The following is a 23,783-nucleotide window of genomic DNA, read 5'->3' as shown; positions in this document are numbered from 1 at the left end:
GCCATATATGGGGCCAGGAAGAACCTTTCTCACCCCCACTCTCCTCAGGACACTGCACCTTACCAGGGAGTTTCTTTCCTAAGCAGTATTGTACAGGAATTGTCCATTGAGAATGAACAATTGTAGGCCATGTGGTCTTGGGGAGGAGGCATTGGGGGGACCTCAGTTTGTCTGCCTTCCCTATGTCTCTCTCTGTGCACCAGGTGACTCTATTCTCTTTCCCACAGATCATGTATCCAGAGGCATCAGGCAGGGGTGAGAATGAAAGCACCATACCCACATTTTCCCAAGATTACAGGCAAAGAAGGAGCTGGAAAGAGTCAGATCTCCTTCCCCGCTCATCAGTGTGATACCAGATTTAACTCTCCTTTTTCCCTGCCTCTGTCTCTTTTCCCCCACTGCTCTCTCTGTGTCTCCCTCTATCCTTCTGTGAGTTCCCCTTTCCATCTATCTCTCCCTCTACTCCATTGCTCTCACTTTGAACTTTTTTTTGACTGGCAAGCTCTTAGTGATAAAGCTGCAGTCAGTAAATCCTTGGGATCTCTTTCATGTTTCAGGGGGAAGATATCCCAGGAGGCATTTATGGAGAATTATGACCCAAGTGTCCTTCCCAATGAGACTTACCTGCTCTATGAAATAAAGTGGAGCAGTAGCAAAAGGTCCTGGCAGAACTGTTGCCATAACACCCTCTCAGAGCATGCTGAAATCTACTTCCTGGAAGATGTCTTTAAAAAGCAAAGATCTGATCCTTCTGACCACTGCTCCATCACCTGGTACATGTCCTGGAGTCCCTGTGGAGACTGCTGCAGGGCAATCAGGGGTTTCCTGATGGAACAGCCTAATGTGAACCTAGTTATTTATGTAGCACGGATCTACTTGCACAAAGAGGAAAACAATCGTCAGGGTCTACGGAGCCTGATGAATATCGGAGTGTCCATCCGAATCATGGACCTCCCAGGTAATGACTCATGGAGTTACAGGGGCTGGATGGGATAGAGATGGGACATGGGGCATTTTCCCTCTAGAGCACTAGTTCCAATTCAACCCTGGTCACAGATGGCTCCACTGAGGTTGTTGAATGGACTATGGAATCTTTTCCCTTCTAGGTCAGTGGCTCCAGTCTGGCCCCAAGTCTTGGGGGGATAGTGCAATGGGATACAGAGCTTTTCCCCTTTAGGTCTCTGGTTTCAGACTTGAGTGTCAGTGACCTCAATGCAGTAGCTGACAGCCATTTTTTGACCTATGTGAAATGTGCTGGTGTTTGCAGTCCAGTTCCTAGCAGTACAGATAAAAATCACTAAAATCTCCATCCCTGCTGGCACTTGCTGATCCCCTTGTCCCAGCAGAGAGGCTGAGGCATAAATGAGCCATGAAGAGTCAAGGCCCCTTTTCCTGCTAGGGGCGGGAACTCAGAGCTGAGGCACACTGGTGAGCCGTGTGTGTGGGTGAAGCTGGTATGACATTGCCACTGTCTCTAGGGTTCTAGTCAGGGAATAAACAGAGAACACCAGCCTCCTTCCCGGTGCAGTCCATCTCCCATCTTTCACTTTCATTTGAGAACACAGTATTGTATTTAAATGTAAAGGGGATGTCTTTGCAGCTTTTTTCTAATCTACCCCCAGAGTAAAATCAGCTCACCCATGGAGAGTGTCCAGCTGCTGCTACTAATCATGAAGAAATAGGTGATATTTTACTCTCCCTTCGATACATAAATGACTTGTCCCAGGTGAATAAGTGAATGAAATGTTGCAAGGCTGGTTTAATGCGACCTTCCCTGGACAGAAAGATGGAAAAGTCCTGGAGAACATGAGGCCCAAGTGCTGTAGTCTCCTCAGCTGGTCCAGCCTTAGAGTGACCTAGCAGAAGCATTCTGCACAGTACTGGGTTTACCATGGTGCCATGGCGCCAGGCCCAGGCTCCAAAGGGGCCCCAGCCCTCTCTGCTTGGGCTGTGGTAAGGTCCCGCCAGCTCTTCTCTGCCCCCTGCCCACTGCTCTCTCCTGTGGGGGCAGAAGCTAGGTCCTGCTGGCTCCTGGGGCTCCTGCTACAGGGCAGGCTCTGACTGCACCCACCGGCAGCCAAGCTCCTCCCTCCCCCACCTCTTCCCCCAGCGCTTCCCCTGCTACTGAACAGCTGTTTGCCGGCGCAAGGGAGGGGGAGGAGTGGGGCCGCAGCACACTCGGGGGAGGAGACGGAGAAGAGGCAGGGGCGGGGTGGGGCCCTGGGGAAGGGGGTGGAATCGGGGCAGGGCGGAGCAAAGGCAGGGCCCCAGCACTCCCCTACACATACCCCCCCACAGCCTGCTGCCATGAGCCGCTCAGGGCAGGGGACTGGGAGCACCCCCACGAACCCAGCCCATACCCCCAGCCCTCTGCCCTGACTCCTGCACCGCCCTCACACACTCCCAGCCATGACTCCTGCACCCCCTCATACAACCCCAGCCACCTGACCTCCCTGACTCCTGCAACCCCCCCACCCCTGCCCTCCACACACCCCTCAGCCCCCTGCCCTCCCTGACTACTGCACCCCCCCACATCCCCACCTGCACTCCTCGTACCAAATGGGAGCTGCCCCAGGTAAGTGCTCCACACCCCAACCTTCTGTCCCAACCCTGAGCCCCCTCCCTCACCCTAACTCCTAGCCAGACCCTGCACCCTAACCCGCAGCCCGCTCCTGCACCCTAACTCCCTCCCAGACCCGGCACCCCCAGCCCTGAGCCCCCTCCCGCACCCTAAGTCCTGGCCAGACCCCGCACCCCAATGTTTTTTTACATTATTTTTTATAAAGCACTCTCATCCAAAGAACTTTACAATAGTTAGCTAACGGTACAAACAATATTTGGAAAGATCATTAAGTGGTCTGCCAAGATCCCCAGCAATTTTCAAGTGGCCTGTGGAAAAATAAGTTAGACTACAAAAACAATCAAGGTACCTCACTTTATTTTCATTAACTTGCTATTACTTATAGGAGGAGGATGAAGAAAAAAGAATGAAAAACGGGGGCAGGGAGGAGATAAGAGAGAATGTCCTTTTTCTTGGCTGGGTCCCAAGGAGGGGCCCCAAAAATGAAGCTGAGCACAGGGCCCCACTAACTCTAAATCCCCCACCGTCCCCCACAGCTCCCCACACCGCAGCCAGGGGCTGACCCCCCCACTCCCCGAGCTCTGCATGCTGCTGCCAGGACGGGGCTGACACCCTCCCCACACAGCTGCCAGGGGCTGGGGCTGGCCCCTAACTCCTCCCCCCAGATCCATTCTGCCTGGGGTTGACCCCCCAAGTCCAGCTGCCTGACACCTCGCGTCAGCACCCCCCTCACACACATTCCTCCACGCCCCGCTAGGGACTTTTTTGGGCATTTGTTCAATTGCTCTTGCCAAAGCAAATGGGATAAATGCCCGTTTTTGTCAAAAAAGTCAGGATGGCCAGGACATAACTTAAAAAGGGAACTGCCCCGGCCAAACAGGGACGTATGGTCACCCTATCTCCAGGCAAGTGAGTCCTGAGGGAGTCTGGCCAGGGTGGGGGCAGACCCTGACCTGGCTAATCGCGCCAGTCCCGAAAGGCCGGAGTGATTCCCCGCCCTGGCACTGGACCGGCCCTGGCCGTGCTGCCAGCTCAGCCTGGCAGATGCTGTCACCTTCCAGCAGGGCCGGTGAGTGTGGCCAGGGGGCAGGGTGTGAGGGAGTGGGTCCCTGGAGGTGTAGGGGGGAGGGCTGCTGGCCAGTGGGGGATCTGTTGGGGGGCGGTGGGGGAGCTCTGTGTGTTGGGATACTGGGCAGTGGGAGGTCTGAGTGGGGTGCTGTGTAGTTGTGGTGGTGGGCTGTGGGGAAGTGCATTGGGCAGTAGTGGTGTGGTTGTGTGTGGGGGGGTGCTGGGCAGGGGTGGTGTGCAGGCCACTGTGATTTGTGGTGAAGGGTCTGTGTGGGAGGCTGCTGGGCATAGCAGGTCCAGGGGACACTGGGAATAGGCAGTCAGGGGCTGTGTGGCACGGCATGGGCCCACCCCCAAGGGGAAGGGGCACGCTGGCAGCACAGGGCTGGGCAGGCCAGTGTGCGCCTGGCAACTGCCGGTTTGTATACAGTGCCCTTGCACTGGGCTAGGTGGAGCGGGGCTGGCCCCACCATGCTAAGCCCCATTGCTCCTGGCTGGCCCCTTGCTCTGGAGACTGACCTCCCCACTCCATGCTCCTTTGCCTCCATGGGGGCCAACAGATATGTTTGGCGCCAGGCCCACAAAAGGTTAATCTGGCCCTGATTCTTTCTGCATGGCTCAAATTAGTCTTGCTCCCTTGAGATTGACTGACCTTTGTGTATACTGAGTCCACTGATACCTCCTTCGGCACATGACTGATTTGTTCCATTTTCCCAGTTTATAGCTACTGTTGGAAAACATTTATCGACGATGAGGACAAGTATAAAGATGATTATTGGCCCAGGCACTTCGCTCCATGGATAATGCTATATTCTCTCGAACTCCAGTCCATCCTTCAGGTCAGTAGAACTGTAGGGAGAGGGATACTGCATGCCGAAATGATCCATAGTCACATGCAGAACCGTGTCTGAGCAGGACAGTTTCTTGACCTCCTTAGAAAGCTCAGTGATCCCAAGAGCTGAGCTGTAACACACGGTGACTCCCACATGAGCTCATGGGGACACTAAAAGTTTCTTGGAAAACTCTCAGTGCCTGAGGAGATCAAAGGGCTGGATGGTTGGAGGAGAAAAAAGGCTCTTCACACCTTGGTGGAGTTTAAACACCTTTGTGGTTTGCTTTACTGCAAAACAGCATACATGTAAAACGTGTCCTGTCCCTTTCAGGGACAAAAACAGCAGGGTTTTTCCTCAGCCCAAGTACAAAGTGAGTTCTAGAACATGGCTAGACAAGTTCCAGACAGAGAAACGCCCCAGTTCTTCTCTTCCCTTACATCCCGTCCTCGATCTAGAGACCCCTCTTCCTGACCTTCCCTTTCAGACACAGCTTCCAACTCTATACCGCATATCCTTCTCTCAGAGCCCATCGACACTTGCAAAACTGTTGTCAGCAACAGCCCTCCATCCCCCAACCAGAGCTTTCCTTGCCACTGTCTGGATGGGATTCATAGGCGCTGACTCCATGGGTGCTCCGCGGTTGGAGCACCCATGGGGAAAAATTCATGGGTGCTCTGCACCCACCGGCAGCCAATCTCCCCACCCTGCCCCGCCTCGCCCCACCTCACCTCCTCTGCCTCTGCCTCCTCCCCTGAGCGTGCCGCATCCCTGCTCCTCCACCTACCTCCCAGTGCTTGCTGTCGCCAAACAGCTGTAGCAAGCTGAGGGGGGGAGAAGCGGGAACGTGGTGCGCTCAGGAGAGTAGGCAGGGAAGAGTTGGGGCCGGGGCGGGGGATTTGGGGAAGGAGTCGAATACGGGCAGGGAGGAGGCAGAGACTTTGGGGAAGGGGTTGGAATGGGGTGGGAGGGGGCTGGGTAGGGGTGGAGTCGGGATGGGGCCGGGGGCAGAGGGGGTCAACCACCCACCGGTGCCAGTAGAATTCGGCGCCTATGATGCGGTTTATATATTCCCTCCCAGTAACGGTACCATTGAATGTTTCATTGAACTCCCCTGAAGTCTCTCCCCTTTCCAAATCACCCGTGTCGCAGGGTGATCTGTAACACGCAGTCAGGGCGTGAAGGGAAGAGCTGGCCAATAAATGATATTTCCATCCCATGGGAAATTCCAAGATGTGTTTTCAGTCTGCATTGGAACAAACCCGAGACCTTTTCAGTTTTTGTGTGAAAACCACAAGGAGGTGGAAGAGAGTGAGTGAGAGCACCCTCCCGAGAGTAGTGAGACCAGCCCGGTGTGTAGGGCACTCACACACTCCTCTGGGACACCCAGGCTATGTCTACACTACAAGCGATGCAACGGCGGTACTGCAAATACGTCGCTGTAGCTCTGTAGCATAGACACTATGCTGACGGAAGAAGGGTTTCCGTTGCTGTGGTAAATTTACCCCCTCGAGAGGCAGTAGCTATGTTGTTTCAAGTATAAAGGGGGATAGTTTCACCTGAGCACATCATGCATGTTATGAAATTTATCGCAGTTTTAGGTGTAATCTCGGCCCTAGGTTCAAATCCCCGATCCTGAATGAGACATAGCATGGACTTGACCCTGAGTCTCACATATCCCAGGGGAATGTCTAAACCACCAGGCCATTGGCTATTCTGGGGTGGGGTCGCGGTCTCCCTCTCCAGCCCCATCCCTCCCCCCCTTTTGTTTTCTTTTCCCATGGTGGTCCTGAGAGACTTTCCCAACAAAAGTTTCTTCACAACCGATATGTTTCCACAAAATGTTTTGGATTTCACGAATCAGCATTTTCTAATGAAAAACCGTTTAGCTGGAATACTCCCAACCAGATCTAAAGATGAGTCCCTGTGACCATGAAACATGCCTGAGAACCCCTTTGTAATTTGCCCTGGTTCTGAATGAGATTTGAAGCAATTAATATTATAGGTGATTGCTGTTACAGGGAGTTCCTCCCCTGTCCATTAAATACCAGAATGAGTCTAAGAGTGCAAATGTTAAGCTGCCAACCTCCAGAAAAGAAATTAACTTCAACTGTTGCTTTTCTCACCAGAACATTCCCTCTTGCTTAGAGATTTCACCAGGTGAGAATCAGACTCCAATTTTCAGCCTATGTATAGAAGACAAGGAACAGAAAAGAGCACTCACATCAGCCAATCCCTGATAGCCGCCAGTATCCTGGCCTGGGCAGCCAAGGAGTCTCTGGAAGTGTATTGAACCAGGCCATCATGGGGGAGGAATGTTGATAGGACACTAGGATGTTTAATCATTCCAATTTGATTTAGTTACTCTTAGCCATTTCCTTCCCATTAGTTCAGCTTGTAGCCTTTTGAAAAGTGAATCATGTTTAAATGTTTAACGTTGTACAGTGACTGGGTCATGTTAACACCTGTGACTCAGTGTACAGGTTTATTCCATCACAGTTAACACAAAAGTATCTTGCTTATTCTGCAGCCAATGCTGTTTCACCAAATGAACATAACACTATACGGTTTGCTTTGTGTAATGCAGTTTATAAGGAACTAATTCATTATTCATTTACATATATAGCGATCTTAGAGAGGATTTATTCTCTTGGGTTATTTGTTTGAATTATTTTTCTCTTGGTAGATTTCTAGGTTTTACTTTCTCTGTCTTTTGTCAACTTAATATTTGAATAAAATATCTATAATCAAAGGAAGCACTGCCTTTGTTTGTCTGTTCATTTTCAAAACGTAATTCATGTGGCACTGCTTAATAAATCCTAATTGGTGCTAACATAAGAATGGTCCAGTGTATGACATCACAAACTGTTCTAAGAGTTCATTAAGTGGGAGGAGGAAGAGTCTGGTGATCACTCTTAAAATGAACTGACATTCCAAACTTTAGCTTTTCAAGCCCATAATTTTCCTCTAGGCCCTCACCTGGTCCTCATACTCCCTATATTACCTTTCTTTGCAAGATCATAGAAGGCTGCTCTCATCCCACATCATCATATAAATGCAGACTTTAACATGCATTTATACAGAGAAGACACAGCACTGGGCAAGGACAGCAAATCCTTGCAGAGAATTTTCCCTGCTATTGTAAACCTAGGCTCTTCGACCAGACAGATGCTGTGTTTAGGGAGCTCCCAGTTATTCCATTCCTGGCCTCTCCCAGCAGAAGGTGATGTGGAGAAAAGAGCAGGAGGCCCAGAGCAACTCCATTTCCAGCTGTTGCAGCTACAGGTGCTGTAGGGCCTGGTGTTTTGAAGTGCATTTGCCAAGGAAGCTGTAGCTGAAAAACAAACTACAAGATCCAAGTGAAACGTTTCCCTTCTCTATATGTCTGTGCGTGCCTCTCCTCATCTCTTCAATTCCCCACAATGTCTCTCTCTATTATGCACACAAACATACACACAATGAAACATCCCTCAAGGTTTAGGGGAGATTCTCCCATCCCTTACTAGAGATCATCAAAGCTCCATACACTTTTTAGTGCAGTTGACCAGTTCCCTCTATGTGTCTGAGATGCCTCGTATGGTGTCCCTATATCGAAGTCTGAGATATGTCTCACTTCACCTCCCTTACGTCCCAGGTAACACATGGAGCAGAAAGGAGGAAATGCCCTTTGAGCCTGACGCTTCAGTGACCAGGAATAGGAACTGAAAGAACAACATTTAATAAACAGTCCAAAAGGCTGGAGACATAGCCAAAAGAACTCAGGGCTTCTGACACACAGATAACAATATGTGTGTGTGAGAGAGAGAGAGAGAGATTATGCATGTGTTACTGGGTGAGTGTGCTTCTGTGCATGTGTGTGTTTATATACAATGGTGTTTACAGTTACATGTGTGTTTGTATTTGCTGCATAGGGTTATAGCAGTGAGTGCGTTTCTGGTTGTATAGTTGCGTGCACCTCTCCATGTGCTTGTGTATGAAATACAAATATGCATAGTGTGACGGGTTAGGGATGCCACCTGATGTACTGGGATTTCACTGAGCCCGCCTGCTTCACTAGCCTGGGCTCCCTCTTCCTGTTTTGCTGAATCAGGCTCTCCAGCTTCTGGCCGCACACGCACACACAGGTAGGGATGCACCAGCTATAGAATCACACAGAGTCTGTAAACAGCTGTCTATGAGAAGGCTCAGCTAGGAGATTGCCCAGCACCCAAGTGCAGGTTCCCTCTGGAAAGTACACCCAAAATAATATTGTCTTGTGCTGTAGAGAAATCTATACAACGTAAGCTCATAAATTCACCCCCTCCCTCAATGTGGAGAAAGGTATCATCAGAAACTTCTTGCACAACTTCTTGCGGCCCTCCCCCAGTTAGAAATTGCACAAACTGGGTTTAATAATAAACAAAACCAAGTTTATTAACTATAAAAGGCAGATTTTAAGTGATTATAAGGGATAGCAAACAGAACAAAGCAGATTACCAAGCCAATAAAACAAAACACGCATACTAAGCTTAAGATCTTAAAGAGACTGGTTTCAAGAAGTAAGTTCTCACCCTAAATGTTGTTTTAGGCAAGTTGCAGAGTTTCTGTAGCTTAGAGTTCCAGTTATTTCTCTTTACAGACTAGACTCCTGTCTTAGTCTGGACTCAGCCCTTGCCTTTCCCACCACAGAGTTCCTTTGTCTCTTCAGGTACATTCAGCAGACTTTCTTCTTGGGCAGGAAGGCAATGGAGAAGAGTTTGCCTGTTTGCCTTACTCCTCAGCCTTAAATAAAATGTACATAAGGCGGGAATCTTTTGTTTCTAGTCTTGACCTCTCGTTCCTTTTAGTGGAAAATTACTAGAAGTCAAAGATGGGGTTTAGTACCAGGTGAGAGGACCACCTGACCTAGTAGTGTCACAGCTACATCCCAGGACTCTCAGGAAGGAGAGAGATTAGTATCTTCAAAGTCTTATTGTTTCTTCCTAATGGCCCATCAAAGCTGATGGCCTGTTGTCTGGTTGGTTTCTCTCAAATACACACACTGTTGTAATTGTTACATAGTCAATATTCCTAACTTTAGATACAGAAATGATACATGTGTAATGCTGACAAACCCTGGTCATCAGCGGGCAGGATCGAACCTGGGGCCTCTAGAGCTTAAAGCATAAGCCTCTACCGCATGAGCTAAAACTCAACTGCCTCTTAGCTAAGAGCAGACTCATTTTATCTCTCTCTCTAAGTGGTCTCGGTGCCACTAGATGGGACAGAACACCACACCCACAAGGTGTGTGGGTTACATATTTCCCCAAGCTGAGGTAGAGCGTCCTGAGCTTCAGAGACTTCCCAGTTGAAATCCCAGACAAGCCCCCATTTGTAATACCCACAGACTCCAGTTGTCAGTGAGCAGGATTGAACCTGGGGCCTCTGGAGCTTAGTGCATGAGCCTCTACTGCATGAGCTAAAAGCAAACTGGCTCTTAATTAAGGCTGTAGAGCAGACTCATTTAACTCTCTCTCTAAGTGGTCTCGGTGCCACTAGATGGGACAGAGCACCACATTCAGGAGGTGTGTGGGTTACATAGGCATACAAATTGGATAATCACATTCAGTAAATTATAACCTTTCTGATGATACCTTACAAGACCCATCATGCATAAAGTATATCTCATTTATGCCATATCCATATCATAAGCATATTTCCATAAAGAATATGGGTTGTAACATCACACATAGTATGTACATATATAGTTGGGTGGGTTTGTAGTTGTATGTGTGTATGTCTGCAAATGCACTGGACATCACTGCTCTCATGCTTCTCTCGCTTCCACCAGCGTAAATCAGGAATAACTCCATTGCAGTCCATAGAGATACACTGGTGTAAAACAGGGATAATTAAAAGGAAAATGTGAGTGGGGGCTGGAGGTGTGAAACACTCCCTGAGCAGCCAACTAAGCCTTTTTTTGGTGAATACATGGAAAAGTATTTGCAGTGGTTTTTACTGATGAAGTTTCTCGTGTGAAATTTATCAGTAAATATGAATTAATATTCAGAGGGCACTGTGGACAGATTGGGGTGCACCACCTAGTGGTGGCGGTCTCTGGTGGTCACTCCACCTACTGGTCATAATGGGAGAGGTAGGGGACCCCAGGCCCTCCCACGCTACTGGGTTCTGACGCAGGGCCCTATGAGGCCTGTCCAATGTCTTTCATTCTGGAGTGCCCTGGGTCAACCGCCCTGGGTCACTTCCTACCTCCCTCTTTCCTACAGTAGGCTTCAGTTTAACTCAGTAAGCACTACCCAATAGGGAAGGATGTTCATGGGAAGGATGTTCCTTGCTGTCTGTTTTCATTTGTTTGAGCTTCCTTTGTTTTCCCTTCCTGCTTAATGACTCTGTTTACTGCTTAATTGAAAATTAAAGCAAACATACACTCCTTTGTTCACAACAGGCTGGTTTGACTAGTTTGGTGCTCCATGAGTTTTGAACGTGCACTCTTAACATCAACCAGGGGAATCATACAACTTCACGTAAAGCTTGCCACACGTGTTTTATCAGGACAATTCTGACCAGCAAGTTATGAGTTTTCAAATGACACCTCACAAGGCATACCTGGTACGTAGATCATTACACTAGTGTGTGGGATGTGAATACAGGGGTATATTACATCACAGCCCCCAAGGAGTTATTTGTGAGAAGCTGGGGGAGGGAAGTGAGGAGGCGGAAGCCCACTCAGAACTTTGAGCCCAGTGGTAATACATTATACAATACATTAACTTCCTCCAGAGGGCCTAGCTCTGACCCAGGTATCTCGTGGTGCCAACTGGCAGAGGGCACAGGGGGGCATAAGGGTGCAAGGAATCCCCTGGCTCTGGTATATACATCTCAGTTCACCAAAGAATGTCATGTAAGGGTCTCTACTGAGTCACACTGCTCATCATAATCCTTGTGAAATGTATTGCAAATAATATGGAAGGAGCTGTGTACGGATGTAGGAAGTTATGTTCTTAAAGCCTTGAAGTTAAAGGCAGGTCACCCAGAAGGGCATCTTGTTAGTTTTCTTTAGGCTCTTGAATGTGTGTTATGATTTTATTTGATCTGTAACCCTTTTGTTCCAATATTTCTGCTTCCTATCACTGCAATCTCTGGGCTTTGTTAAATACACGTACGCTTGCTTTCTCTATAACCAAAGTGAAGTGCTGTGTCTACGTGGAGCTGTAGTGGCCTATGGGGTAGCTGGTAAGCTGTGCAGCACTGTTCCTTTGGGAATGGCAGATCTGGGAATTCTGTGAATGTCCAGTGGATCGACTTGGCACTCCAGGGAGATGCTCGGAGGACTCAGCAGTTGATGTGTACCAACTGCTGACCTGCAGAGGGACAGTGGAGTCCATGTGAGCAGAGAATGGAGGGCTTGTGTTTCTTATGAATTGGTGGAGCTGGGAGCTGACCCCTGGCAGCAGTGCTTAACTTGTAATGAAAGATGTGCTGGGGTTCAAGCAATGTTTTAAAATTCATAACTGATGCAGCAAGCACAGAGATGCCAGGCTATGAACTGCCAAGCCCAGAGGTGCCGGTGCTTAGCCCTGGCAAGCCCTGCTGGCACAAATTAAACATTACCTTGCAGGTACAGACCAGACTTCCTCATGCTAAGGACCAGTGGTGGTGAGGTGACTCACAAACCTGGGTACCTCCAGGCAGCATCACACTAGCTCATAGAATCATAGGACTGGAAGGGATCTCGATAAGTCATCTAGTCCAATTCCCTGCACTCAAGACAGGACTAAGTATTATCTAGACCAGGGATCAGTAACCTTTGGCACGCGGCCCGTCAGGGAAATCTGCTGGCGGGCCAGGACGGTTTGTTTACTAGCACCGTCCGCAGGTTTGGTCGATCGCAGCTCCCACTGGCCGTGGTTCGCCATTCCAGGCCAATGGGGCCTGCGGGAAGTGGCGGTCAGCACATCTCTAGGCCAGCGCTGCTTCCCGCAGCCCACATTGGCCTGGAAGGGAGAACTGCAGCCAGTGGGAGCTGCGATCGGCGGAACCTGCAGACGCTGCAGGTAAACAAACCGTCCCGGCCCACCAGTGGATTTCCCTGATGGGCCACGTGCCAAAGGGAGCCGATCCCTGTTCTAGACCATCCCTGACAGGGGTTTGTCTAAACTGCACTGAACAATCTACAATAATGGAAATTTCACAACCTCCCTAGGCAATTCATTCCAGTGCTTGAACTACCCTGATAGTTAGGAAGTTTTTCCTAATGTCCAACCTAAACCACCCTTGCTGCAATTTAAACGCATTGCTTCTTGTCCTACTCTCAGATGTTAACGAGGACAATGTTTCTCCCTTCTCCTTGTAATAACCTTTTATGTACTTGAAAACTGTTATCCTGTCCCCTCTAGTCTTCTCTTCTCCACACTGAACAAACCCAATTTTTTCAATCTTCCCTCATAGGTCATGTTTTCTAGACCTTTAATCATGTTTGTTGCTCTAGTTTGGATTTTCTCCAAGTTGTCCACATCTTTCCTGAAATGTGGCATCCAAAACTGGACACAGTACTCCAGTTGAGACCTAATCAACATTGGAATAGCACGGAAGAATTACTTCTTGTGTCTTGCTTACAACACTCCTGCAAATACATCCCAGAATATTTGCTTTTTTTGCAACAACATTACCCTGTTGTCTCATATTTAGCTTGCAATGTACTATGACCCCCAGATCCCTTACCGCAGTATTCCTTCCTAGGCAGTCATTTCCCATTTTGTATGTGTGCAACTGATTGTTCCTTCCTAAGTGGAGTACTTTGCATTTGTCCTTATTGAATTTCATCCTGTTTACTTCAGACCATTTCTCCAGTTTGTCCAGATCATTTTGAATTTTAATCCTATCCTCCAAAGCACATGCAACCCCTCCCAGCTTGGTATCATCCACAAACTTTATAAGTGTACTCTCTATGCCGTTATCTAAACCATTGATGAAGAGAAGAAAAGGAGTACTTGTGGCACCTTAGAGACTAACAAATTTATCTGAGCATAAGCTTTCATGAGCTACAGCTCACTTCATCCGATGCATCATGTAGCTCATGAAAGCTTATGCTCAAATAAATTTGTTAGTCTCGAAGATGCCACAAGTCCTCCTTTTCTTTTTACGAATATAGACTAACACGGCTGCTACTATGAAACCTGTCATTGATGAAGATATTGGACAGAACTGATCCCTGCAGGACCCGACTCGTTATGCCCTTCCAGCTTGACTCTGCACCACTGATAACTACTCTCTGGGAATGGTTTTCCAACCAGTTCTGCACCCACCTTATAGTAGCTCCATCTAGGTTACATTTCCCTAGTTTGTTTATGAGACAGTCAAGTAAGACAGTATCAAAAGCCTTACTAAAGACAAGATATGCCATATCTACTGCCTCCCTGCCATGAGTGGTGAGTGACTCTGCCATTTGGGGAGGCTGGGTGTGCCTGGACCGTGGCCCCGCCCTGTGGCCCACCCCCACTCGGTATCTTCCCCCCCAAAGCCCCACCCATGCTCCACCCCTGGCCCCACTAGGCTCCCTCCCTCAAGACGTCGCCACCCAACACTTGTACCTCTTCGCCCGCTCCGTTGAGGCCTCTCCCCTGTCCACCTGCCAGCTAGGTGGCTGGCCACTCACCACTTATACGTGCCTCTTCACCCCCTTCCCTGAGGCCTCCATGCAGATGGAGTGGAGATGGGAAGAGGCGGAGCAAGGGCAGGGCCTCAAGAGGAAAGAGGATGAATGGGAATGGGGTCTCGAGGTGGAGCGTGGGTGGGCCATGGCCTGGGTGCCCCTTCTGTGGCAGCACACTCCAAAGGCAATGGGCTGGCTGTTTGGGGAGACTTAGCCTCCCCTGGCCTCTTATACTGCCATCTGTGTTCCCCACTATCCACAAGGCTTGTTACTCTGTCAAAGAAAGTTATTAGGTTGGTTTGACACGATTTTTTTTTTTGACATATCCATTCTGACTGATACTTATCATCTTATTATCTTATAGTTGTTTGTAAATTGACTGATAATTATTTGCTCCATTATCTTTCTGGGTACTGAAGTGAAGCTGACTGGTCTGTAATTCCCTGGGTTGTCCTTATTTCCCTTTTTATAGATTGGTACCATATTTGCCCTTTTCCAGTCCTCTAGAATCTCTCCCATCTTTCATGACTTTTCAAAGATAATTGCTAATGGCTCTGATATCTCTTCAGTCAGCTCCTTGAGTATTCTAAGATGTATTTCTGTGGGGAAGACAACATGTGAGAGAAAAGGTCACGACCTTCTAACCAGATGTGAAGGAAAAAAAGATTTTGGGCTACAGCTGCTACCTGATTTTCCAAAATGAGCTGAGTATTCAACAGAACCCCCAAATAAACACTTTTCTTTCAGAAAACAAAAGCAATTCTTCTCCACCAATGGGACAGATTTAACTGTTTTCTCTTAATATTTATCCCAGCATCACTTCTGTCTTCTCTGGGCTGAGCCTTAGCCAGCTTGGCCTCATCCAGACCCCAGTCTCAGCTAGGCACTGAGAGAAACAAGAGACCTACTGGTCTGATTAAAAAGAAATGTTATGATGAGTTCCAGACACATACTGATGGTGTCATCATCCAAACTATTTCACAGTCTCTTTTCGTGGCCTCACACTGGACAGAAGGAGTGACAGGATGGAGCCTGGTGGTGGCCCACAGATAGCTCCTGCAGAGCAGAGGCAACCAACACAAACCTGTGCTATCTTAGAGACAAAAGAATGGAGTCACACTCCACTTGGGACCCACAGATCTTGTGATCCATGATATCAAAGGCAGCTGAGAGAATGAAGAAAATCAGCCTGGATGGACACTTGCATGCCAGTTGAGTTCAGTGGAGCCAGAATGTCACCTTTGATCTTTGTTCATTACCAGGAATGGATTATCAGCCAAGTAGACCAGAGTTGTCTGTACCAAAAGCCAGCCAGCTGTTCAGAAAAACTGAGAATTCCAGATAATGCCACAATTATTTTCCCACGTATTGAAGTGCAGAACTGAGAGTCAGTGGATATGAGTTGTATCCCTGGTTTTGTCACTGACTCACTGTGTGGCCTTGGGCAAGTCCTTAAACCTCCTTATACCTCATTTTCCACATCTGTAAAACAGGGATAATACTCCCCTACATTCTATTTTCTACAGGTTCTGCTACCACATTCATCACTGCAGTCTCTGAGCGTCTTCCAGTAACATGATAAATATGAAGTAACATGATAAACATCTGTCATATATATGTTGTTCTCTCATATACACGTTGCTATGTGTTTATGTTAGAGGAGGTAAGATCAAATGCACCTTAACACCTGAAGCAGAATTTGGTGAGATTTGCTGTCATAGTTCCTAGGACAGTTAATTCTGCAGTCTTGGGAAATCCCCCCCAAAATCTCTGCCTCTTGCAACACAGCAGGGTGTGTGGGAATAAACGCATTAATGCATGAGAGGTGCTCAGGTCCTGTGTTGATGGGGTCCACACAAATGCCTATGAATTCAGCACCTAGCACAATGGGGTCCGATAGCATATCTGAGACAACGAGGTGCTATGGTCACCAGCATAATAATAATGAATCCTCATTATGATTTATCATTAATCTTCCCCAAAAATAGGATGGTGAGAGAGATGGTAGTAACTGATGCAATGATGAGCTTCAAGAGCAGGGGCCTAACTATCGCTTTTTAAGAAACCTACAAATACTAGAGATGGAGTGCGAGAGAGAAAGAGAGTTACTGTCATCCTGCCCTCCCTCCCCCAGTGGGGCATTGACAGTTTGTATCAGTAATGTACACAGAATCTCCCTGTTACATTTTCCTAACTAGACAGGAACTGCACATGAAAACTATGGTACAGTACAGTAGGTGTTGGTTACATATTTTCAGCAGTTAACCTTGCTATTCAAGTATATCTCTAATGGACACTGCCTGTTTGCTCTAGCTCAGCCGTGGAACTGAGTCACTCAGAACACAGGGACAATTTAGGGGATACTCCAGGAAATGTTCAACAGTGTCATGAACTCCTCAGGCACAGACTGTATTGTAGATCAGCCGTGGCAACAGATCACTCAGACCCACGTGGGGATGTTGGGAAAGGTGTTTCTCTAAGCACGGTTCTGGAATATTTCCCTCTGGTAGCACAGTGACCAGGAATCAGTGACCAGTGACCGTGCTGACATCAGGGACAAGGAACTGGGTTTTTTCCTGGATATTGTTCCCATACCCATTGTCATCCTCCATGATCCGCAGAGAAGAGTGTCAAAGGAAACAAGGCTGTGCCTGAAAAAACAAACTACAGGTTTCAAGTAAATTCTGTCGCTTCTCCCACCCATGAGTATCCTTCTGTCACACAAAGAAACCTCCCTAGAGGCTGCTGGAGGATCCCTGTCCCAATTATAGATGACAGAGTCTCTGCCTAGTTGCCTAGGCCAACTGACAAGTGCCCTCTGCAGGTTGCTCTCTACACAAGTGCCCTCCATGGTGCCTCCTCTCTGTGTGTTCTGGGGGGTGGGGGAGAATTTCAAGGGCAGTTCTGGGCCTACACTGCCTTACCACGCAGGGAGCAATGCCAGTATTGTGGCACAGGATATATGATTCCCCTGCACTAAATATTGCCCATCTCCCTTCCATTTCTGCCACACCTCTGGGTGCCTGTGGTAACTCCAAGTTGTCACTGCGAGCTGAAAGGGCTGTTTCAAGTTGTGAGCAACAAGCACATGTATTTCCAAAATTACTACATTTTATAGTCTAGAGAAACGAGAAATGGAGGGGTCACATCTTAATAACTGTCCCTCTTGATGCCCATTCAGGGATGTGACTCCCACTGTGTTCGTCACATGGATTCTTAATGACACAAAGACTTCAGAGTGTTTAACCGCGGAATCAGTTTTTGATAGGAATACTGCTGGAATTCCTTGTGTGAGCTTAGAACTGACGTTTTGCTCTAGAAAGGGAGAAGGGTTAAAAGAAGAGGCTCCTGGCTCAGCCCAGAAAAAGAATTTCTTCACATTCCTTAACGGGGGGGGGGGAGGAAAGATGTTCCCTTCCAGCAGAAATAGCCTAGCAGTTTCTTGGATTAGCCTGAACACTTCATTTAATAAAACAAGCAACTAAAATAACAACAGAGAAGCTATTATTCTCCAAGCCCCATGTATATCAAATAACTTTTATGTAGTTTTTCAAATATAGTAACGGTGCAGCCAAATTTGTAACAACCTAATGTTATCAGAATACAGTAAAATAGTTTTATTAAGAACAATTTTGCATCAGTGCTGAGGTCCATCCCCCACATCACTGAGAGCCTAACATCAGCAAAGAGCTGAATAATCAGTCACTGGCTGGTGCTATTTGTTTCTGTAATCTCCTAAATTTCTGTCATCAGAACAGTCATACAGATGTATGTGCATCTGTATGACTGTTGTGGATCAATGTATGTAAGATATGTCTATTTGGTAGATAAATCCAGTCTATCGCTCTGTGTGTGTTCATACATCTACAGTGTTTTTAGTTACTATATTTTCAGTAAAGACAAACAAAATCACTGACAGTAAATGATTTTCTTACATCAGTACTAAACAAGTACAACTTACAAAGAAAAAGGTGAGAGAATACAGCAGAGCTGAGGCAGTCTAGGTTACAAGTTATAGTAGATAGACATATTGGTTTTATGAAAGTTAAAGCAACAATTATTTAACTTAGTACATCCCATTGGGCCCATCTTTCCTCAGACAGTTCCGATTTTTGTGTGTGTCTATGCGTATGGGTTTGTGCCTGTCTGTCTGGGCTTAAAAAATTTGCACCCATGTAACTAAGTAGGTATATTGGTGCAAAAACCCCACTCCTGTGTCTGGAAGTCCTTTGAAGTCAAGTGAAGTATTTTCACTGATTTCAATTGTAGCCCATAGGGCCAGCCTGCTGACTTGTTTTATTATTATTCTGCCTTTATTTGCTGGTATGCTTGTTTGATTTATTGTATTTTGTATTAGATTACTTTATGTTTGGCTGTAATGGAAGGAACCTACAGGCCTGTGTCCTGTATGATTAGCTTAAGCAAGTTAGCATAGTATTGTTAAGTCGGCTATCTTTGGCATAGATAAATGGCCTAACAATCACCCTCTTAGATTTTTGGGGAACTAGACATGTTTACCTAAGAAAGTTGGACCTTGACAGTGGCCATCTCACTTCCACTGATTTCCATTGGAGTGAGATGCCTGAATACCTTTGAGGATCTGGGCCTAACTGTATCTTGGGTAATAAAGAGGATTTGATGCTTCACTAGAGGCTTAACATGCAAAGTTAAACAGATCACCGGAAATGGGGTTCAGAAAGATTTCCCCTTCCCTAAGCAGTATAACAGGTGGCATGTCAGAGTTACATCCTATTCAGCAACATTGAACGTGGGTCATCTGTTAGGACCAGGTGGTTATGAGACTCATGCAATTGATTTCTGTGAACACAAAAAAGCAGAGTTGCGGGATTTTGGTTATTCCTGTCTTCCTCTGTATTTCCGCTGCCAGAAGATAGATGATTTATAATTATCTTTTCTAATAGGTCACTTGACTGACTATACCATCGAGAGGTGAGAATGACCATTCTATATCCCCAAACCTGACCACTTCCATCAAGGGTTCCGGAAAGGGGGAGGGAAGACTCCAGATAGTCTCTCTCATTCACTTTTATTCCAAATCTCCTCTCTCTCTCTCTCCCTCTCTCTCTCATTGTCCCTCTGTCTATGTCTCTGTGGGTCTATGTGTCTCTCTTTGGCCCCAGGATTTAGCTATGTGGAACAGGGCTAGTGAAAGTGCCATCAGTGGACATTACATTTTCACAGTGACTTGATCTTGTTTCAGGTGGAAGATACAACCAAAGGAGTTCAAGGACGTTTATGACCCGAGTGTACTTCCCAGAGTGACTTATCTGCTCTATGAAATTAAATCGGGCAACAGCACCAAGATTTGGAGAAACTGGTGCCGAAACAACAGCACCCAGCATGCTGAAATCAACTTCCTGGAAAATTCCTTCAAGGAAAGATCTCTCAATCCTTTGACCCATTGCTCCATCACCTGGTTCCTCTCCTGGAGTCCTTGCTGGAAATGCTGGAAATTCTCCCAATCTGTGGTACAGTTCCTGAAGACATACCCCAAAGTGAACCTAGAAATTTGTGTAGCGCGGCTCTTTAGGCATAAAGACAGACGCAACCAACTAGGCCTGCGTGACCTGGTGATGAATGGAGTCACCCTTAGAGTCATGGACCTCTCAGGTAATTATTCATTTGATTTCAAAGAAGGTGGAAGAATCAACAGGTTTGGAGGACTGAGCTATGGAGCTTTTCATTTCTATGTCATTGATTTTAGCAGGGACACTGGTATGTAGTGACCAAAAGTCATTTTCATCACAGACACCAGCCCTCCATTGAACATTAATTGTCTCCTTTGTCAGGCTCAGCTGAGATGGCAAGGGCTGACTGCAACATGGAGATTGAACTTCTTTCACTATTATTCGTGGTCTCCTGGTAAATCACACTAATGGGGAGGGCATGAGAGGCTCACTTACACACTCACTGTGGCCTGTCCTGTTCCTGTTCTGAGGATAAATTGCAAATTTCATTCTCAGGTGCCATCAATTCAGCATCTTTTATCAATATCAACATTTATCTCAGCTCTAAACTGTAGCTTTCCAATAGTCTGACAAAGTATATTCACCTGCATAATCCCGCAGCGCACTTGTCCAATTTTTTAGAATATTAACATTGAACAGATGTGCCCGGTTTGTTAGCCACATGGTGTATGTGCTGTAAAGTTGCTGACTCTGTAATATGGTAGCACTCTGTTCAATAAAGAGATCTGGTGATTCCAATACTGTATAACATTTCTCTAAACAAAAGCTCACTGTTACAATGCGTATTATTTTGTCTCTGATATTTACATGGCAAGGATTTGTAAACCTGTTAAAACTTCCTCAGTAAATAAAAAGGAAAAAAAAATGCTCTGTCTTAATAGCAGTTACATAACAACTTAATCTTTCTTGAACCATACTGATCTCTCATAGTTGCACAGACAGCCTCTTGACGTATCTTTTAATTTATGTGACTGGATATTTCTATTTCCTCAGCTTACAACTATTGTTGGAGAACATTTGTCAGCCATCAAAATGGAAAAGACTACTTGCCTTGACACCTCACCCCATGGATAATGTTCTTTTTTTTTTGAACTCCAGCTTATCCTTCAGGTTAGTAGATCTTTGGGAGGAAAATTTGATCCAGAAGTTATCCAGAGTCATGTACAGATGAGGTATCCAGAGTGCACCACTGTGATATTTCATGGATCTCCTCTGAAGCCCTTGAAATCTTTCCTGGTTCTGAATGGCCAAGTTCCATGGCTGAGCTACATCAGTCAGGTTTCAGAGTAGCAGCCGTGTTAGTCTGTATTCACAAAAAGAAAAGGAGTACTAGTGGAACCTTAGAGACTAACCAATTTATTTGAGCATAAGCATCCGATGAAGTGAGCTGTAGCTCACGAAAGCTTATGCTCAAATAAATTGGTTAGTCTCTAAGGTGCCACGAGTACTCCTTTTCTTTCTACATCAGTCAGTGACTGATGAGTTCATAGGGCTATTAATATTCCATGGGTCTCCCCTGAATTCTCCCTGGTTCTGAGTGACACGGTTCCATGGCTGAGCTATAACTTGTGGGCAGTGCCAGATGTGTTTATGGTTCCTTTGGACATGCTGGGTCTGCGTTACATGTGAAATGCTCATGGACCTAACATACGTTTGTTGAAATGTTGCAGGTGTTTGTATGTTTATAAAGAAATTTCCTATTGTGGACCCTACCCATTAAATATCTGAGTGATTCTAAAGTCATTTAGTTGTTAACCTCCACATATTTTTTAAATTCATATTTCGCCTCTCCCACCAGGGCTCCGCAGCCAGTTTACAGATTGGCCGGCAAGTAGCAATCAGTTTCCGAGTTTCAGTCTTATTCGATCAGAATATTGTCATCTAATGCCTCTGCAAAGGGTTGGCACAGAAGCTAGTCATGTGAAGTCATCACATTACTGGCCTGAATCAACAGCCAATCACCAGCAACTGCTAGTGTTTGGGCCTGGACTATCCGCCAGTCACCAGCAACAGCCAATGTTTAGGCCTGGACCAGCAGTCAGTCATCATCAGTCACTAGTGTTTGGACCTGGACCAGTAGCCAATCACCTGCAACAGCCAATGTTTAGGCCTGGACCAGCAGTCACTCATCATCAGCCACTAGTGTTTGGGCCAGGACTATCGACTAGTTGCCATCTGCAACCTGTGTTTAGGCCAGAACTACCAGCCAATCAGTGACAGCAACAGGATTCAGGCCTAGACCATTAGCCAATCAACAGCAACAACAAAGTAACAGGTTCTGGAATAGATCTCCTTGGATCTCCATAGGAAATAAACCTCTGGGAGTCCCCTCATAGTTTGCACTTACGTAAACAAGGGGAAACACATTTTAACATACTTCAGGCAATACCCTTGTTATGAATAACCCTAAACATTTATTGCTCCTATGAACAGTTTTGTGAGGAAATAATTGGTGATACTGTGACGCTCTGTACCTCGGGGGAACACCCTACACCCCCATGTTCATCTTTATAAAATGATTGTGTGGTATCCAATGCAAAGTTTGTCATGTTGGATGTCTTCGGAAGGCTCATAATGCACTGAGCATGGTTGTTATAGTGATGTTAAAGTAATTGTTACAGTAATGTTATAGTAAGTTTATAGGTTATAATTTCATGTATATAGTTATGAGGATGAAAATGTATCCTCATGGCTTAAAGCAAGCCCATGCAAAAACTCTTCAAGAACAGAGAGGCAGTTCACACCTCGTCAGGGCACGGTTGGGACAAACCCAGCCCAGCCTCACAGGAACAATGGACACTGGCTTAGGCAACAACAAAAGAATCTGTTAGACCCTCGAGGGAGTCACCCCCATCCTTTGGTCACTTTCGAACTGTGATGAGGTAATGCTCACCTGACTCTGAAGGGGGGAAGTGGGGTGGCAAAGCCAAGAGGAAAGAAAGGACGTAATAAAGGGGAGAGACATTTTGCCATGCTCTCTCTCTTCCACCTACATCTACAGACACCACCACCACCAAGCGATTGAAACACTGATCAAAGGGGAGAACATGACTGAAAAGTAACCAGCCAGCCTGTGGTGAGAAGCATTTAAGTTTTTAAGGGCATTGAAAGTGTTAAGATCAGCTTACAATGTGTTTTGCTTTTATTTCATTTGACCAAATCTGACTTGTAATGCTTTGACTTATAATCACTTAAAATCTATCTTTATAGCTAATAAATCTGTTTGTTTATTCTACCTGAAGCAGTGCGTTCTGTCTGAAGTGTGTCAGAGGCTCCCCTTGGAAGAACAAGCCTGGTACATATCAATTTCTTTGTTAAATTGACAAACTTATATAAGCTTGCAGTGTCCAGCAGGCATAATTGGACACTGCAAGCCAGAGGTTCCCAGGGTTGCATCTGGAAGCGGAGATATTGGCTAGTGTCATTCGGTTGCAAGAAGCTGGGAGCAGCTTACATGCCAGAGGCTGTGCGTGAACAGCCCAGGAGTGGGGGTTCTCACAGCAGAGCAGGGAAAGGCTGGCTCCCAGAGTCAAGGATTGGGGTGACCGAGCAGATCACTGATCCAGACAACACCAAAGAGGAATGTCACTGATGCATATTGATATTCCAAGGCCTGGAAGATTCTTTACTCTTCCAAGCTTATTTCTTAGTGTTATTTTTCAGTTGGGGTGTCCTAGATTTTATTGTCCATTTTATTTGTAAAGTTACCTTTTGAATAAAATAAATCAAACATTTATTTTAATGAGCTGCTGCTCTTGTTGTCTAATTTTGCTGTTATTTTTAAGAGTGTGCATTTTTCTGAGCCCTCATAATGACCCTGGCAGTGATAACTAGCTAATGACCTAATGTGTGACAAAAGTATCATATGGGTGGAATTGAAACTATAGATAGAGGCCCAGTACTTGGATTTTTTTTAAACATATTGATTAATTATTAGTACATTTTTTAATTTTTATTTGTACAGCGCTAACGTTGGCTACAGCCAAATTCTTCTCTCTGAGCCTGACCCAAAGCACACTGAACTCAGTGGAAGCCCTTCCACTGATTTTCAGTGGGCTTTGGATCAGGCTCTCTGCTACACCAGTGTCAAACAATTGAAATCAGTGGATTTAAACGAGTGCAATCAAGAGCAGGATTTGGCCCAAAGTCCCTACTCTGAAGAGTTTACAGTCTAGATACAATCT

At 46.4% G+C, this 23,783-nt stretch overlaps 1 protein-coding gene and 1 pseudogene across 1 annotated transcript; both read left to right on the top strand.

Moving 5' to 3' along the window:
• The first annotated feature begins 231 nt into the window (after positions 1-231).
• Positions 232-7,069, top strand: LOC144269156 (C->U-editing enzyme APOBEC-1-like). The gene is made up of 4 exons (XM_077824660.1): positions 232-255; positions 558-958; positions 4,367-4,488; positions 6,609-7,069. Exons 2-4 carry the CDS (start codon positions 583-585, stop codon positions 6,717-6,719), a joined length of 609 nt encoding a protein of 202 aa, XP_077680786.1. The 5' UTR covers positions 232-255; positions 558-582; the 3' UTR covers positions 6,720-7,069.
• A 7,084-nt stretch (positions 7,070-14,153) lies between these two features.
• Positions 14,154-21,484, top strand: LOC144270268 (C->U-editing enzyme APOBEC-1-like; annotated as a pseudogene).
• Positions 21,485-23,783: the final 2,299 nt, after the last annotated feature.

The sequence above is a fragment of the Eretmochelys imbricata genome, chromosome 1, assembly GCF_965152235.1.
Source record: "Eretmochelys imbricata isolate rEreImb1 chromosome 1, rEreImb1.hap1, whole genome shotgun sequence".
NCBI lineage: Eukaryota > Metazoa > Chordata > Testudines > Cheloniidae > Eretmochelys > Eretmochelys imbricata.
Note: the sequence above shows the minus strand (reverse complement) of the source record. Positions and strands in the feature narration are given on the sequence as shown.